General features: G+C 40.8%; 1 protein-coding gene across 1 annotated transcript; it reads right to left on the bottom strand.

The window, feature by feature from the left end:
• Positions 1 to 753: 753 nt before the first annotated feature.
• ptf1a (pancreas associated transcription factor 1a) lies at positions 754 to 2029 on the bottom strand. Its single transcript, XM_082171956.1, has 2 exons — positions 1367 to 2029; positions 754 to 1258 (listed from the first exon to the last, which is right to left on the bottom strand). The coding sequence occupies exons 1-2, from the start codon at positions 1959 to 1961 to the stop codon at positions 1056 to 1058; spliced, it is 798 nt and encodes a 265-aa protein (XP_082028082.1). The 5' UTR covers positions 1962 to 2029; the 3' UTR covers positions 754 to 1055.
• Positions 2030 to 3078: the final 1049 nt, after the last annotated feature.

Genomic DNA, 3078 nt, shown 5'->3' with positions numbered 1-3078 from the left:
ATAGTATTAAATAAATACCTGTGATTCCAGTCAGTCCATCCAAGATATTAGCCTCCAAGAGCTCTTCATGAGTTTACATTGGACATGTGTTTGGGCTACCTCTTAATAACTGCGAGAGCTGACGTAGAGACAACTGGGTACATAGAACACGAGTGGATACCACGGGAAAATTTTGCCTCTGAGCACCTGCAGTGTACCCAGGCCAACTGCCCAAGGCAAAGGAAACGTCATGCCTCTTTTAGCAATTTGGACCCACACTTTAAAACATACTCGTTCCTCTCCTGTTTAGTTATTTATTTATTTTTCACCCAAACTGTCAGCGTCACAGCGAGGGTCCGTCAGATTTCCATAATGATAAATAGTGACATCTTTCAGCTGTTGTTGCACACCATATCCAAGGCTTCACACCTCACGTTAAAGTATCTATTCAGAAACCACGTTTTAGTTACAGTTAATCGCACGATTTTACTCTGGCCTATTCATTGTTGCAGAATAACAGATGACCTGTCTACAAGATATATCATCATATATGCCTACTCTGTTGACATTATCATATTGTAAAAATAGAATTATATAGTACGCCAAAGGATGCATGTTTGTCTAAATTATTTAATTTTGATATTTTAAACTGATATTGAGCCTTGAGCAAACACACACTATATATTTTGGGGGTCCATTTAATGGTAGGAATAGTTTAAACAGGGATATTGGAACATTGAATGATTCAAACAAATGAGCGTGGGATATCAGACAAATTTATTGAGTCATATCAATATAAATATAGACAAATATAGGCAAGTATTTTTCGTGTTTCGTTTGTATAAAAATATGTTTTGTTTGACATAAAATCAGTATTAAGTTAGAAAAATATATTACAGCAGAATTAAAGCAATTAAATACAACACAAAATGATTGCCAGTGGCCTTATGTTCAATTCAGACTAAAAAGCTGAAAAACGGATAGTCACAATAATATATTACAAATAAACAAAATAAATGGATATATCCATACAATTCAATTACACAATGTGTATACAGGATAATAACGGCACTGCCTTAGGAAATACAGTTAAAGGGAGGTTCATTCTCGATGTTGTTTATGGATGATTTCAAGTGCAACTTTCGTGGGTCCTCTGGTGTCCAGACTTTCGCTGTTCTAATGATGTTCTGATCTTTTAACTGCTTCTCATCAGTCCATGAAAGAGAGTGTCCGGCGAGAGGAGGCAACCCGTAGTCTGGGTCATTTGGAGATGGGGATCCTAGAAAAAAAAGATAAGAGTTGTTTAAATAATGATGATAACAACAACATTGATACAAATAATAGTAATAATAATTAATGATAATAATAATAATAATAATACACATACTTGTTCCTCTGTGGCAAATTATGACTTTTTTAGGTTGGTTTAAAGTATCACTGTGTGGGTTCCGGATTGGCATGTCGGACTGCACAAGTTCTGCAAGGAAGTTTATGTAGCCGATTGCCAGACGTAAAGTGTCAACTTTTGAAAGTCTCTTCTCGTATGGTAGGGTAGGGATGTGAGATCGCAGTCCCTCGAACGCATCGTTAATGGACTGCATCCTCCGTCGCTCCCGGACATTAGCAGCTTGACGCAACTGTTGCATCTCCGCTTCGGATCTCAAGCGCCTCCGCCTCTTCAGTAACAGCCCGTCTCTGTGAGGGGACAGCTCCGAGGTGCTGTCAGCGCATCCGTACGAGAAAGTCGAAGACGACGAGGAAAAGGAGAAGTTGCCAACGTCACAGTAGTCTCCGTCCTGCGCTATACGACTGTCCTTATAATATTCTTGGATTTGACTGGTGAGGAAATCGACGTCCTCGTCCAAAAAGTCGTCTGTGTCCAAGTGATCTCTCGACGAGTGGTCCGTGAAGAAGTCATCGTCGTCGAAATAAGGGGAGGAGAAGGAGTCTAAGCCTGTGAATGGATCCAACACAGTGTCCATTTTTTTGTGCAGTGTTGGTGTTGCCCAGTAACAACAATCGCCGACTTTTCGAGCTTTCCTCTTGATGCTCAAGAGTTGGTTCAGTTTGAAAGGCGGCACGCGAGGACTCTTATAACTACATCCATAGTCGCGTGCCATTGACCGTAAACGCCAGCCAATCAGCGCAAAGCATCCCCAGCGTCCGCAGCCGATGCAGCTCACCTTAGGATAAGGCATGTTAACAGGCCACCCCCCTCAGTACACGCCCCCTGAGCCCAAAACACCGAGACAGGACATGCTCCTAAATTGTCAACAAAGCGCCTGCCTATATTGACAACTGTATCAAAAATAATCTCTCCGTCAGTGTCCCAGTCAAACCTCAATAAATGACCAGAATGAGTTAAAACATTTTCCTTTTATTTTTGTTTTTAAATAATTTTATATCGTTTACATAGACTTCAATCCACCTAAATGACAGAAATGTGTGATTTTTCAGCACACTACTTTATGATACAAAATAATACAGGAAAACCAAATGTAGGGTATATTTATATAACTGCAATGCACGAATATTTAAAATGAGCCTAAGTAGCCTAATTTCCTACCAATTTTACAGTTATTGTGTGGTATTTGGTAATGTCTCGGTTCTTCGTATGTTAAACAAACAGCAGTTAAGGGACATGGTGTGCCTTCTTTATTACTGACACTTAAATGTTAGTTTTGTCTGCCCGTTTGTCTTTCTTCCATTAACTGTGAGTGCATAAAGTGCACCCAGTCATCACATGTAATGAAGGGGTCAGGGAGGTAGATATGCCTACTGTTGACCCCGTCACCTTGAGGCTCCTCTTAAAGCAGGTAACAATTCAAGCGCTCACCATTCGCGTGCGCGAAGCCCCTTCCATCGGCCTCTTAATTATCAAGACATGCAGCTATGTTAAAGCCCCCATTGGTTGTCCACGAGGACCATACAATACAGCACAAACATTTGTGTATGAGTGATGTCAGTGAAAGGAGCTGTCATTTAAGAGGCAGAAAGGGTAAAGAATAGGTCTCTCATCAATCACGGGTTGTAGGATGTCTGGCCGCACGTTTGTGTCAAAGCAGTGGACACTCGCCTGTTCAAGAAACAATCACAAGA

The sequence above is a fragment of the Leuciscus leuciscus genome (assembly GCF_965113295.1).
Source record: "Leuciscus leuciscus genome assembly, chromosome: 6".
In the NCBI taxonomy this organism is placed as follows: domain Eukaryota; kingdom Metazoa; phylum Chordata; class Actinopteri; order Cypriniformes; family Leuciscidae; genus Leuciscus; species Leuciscus leuciscus.
This window is presented reverse-complemented; position numbering and strand designations above follow the sequence as displayed.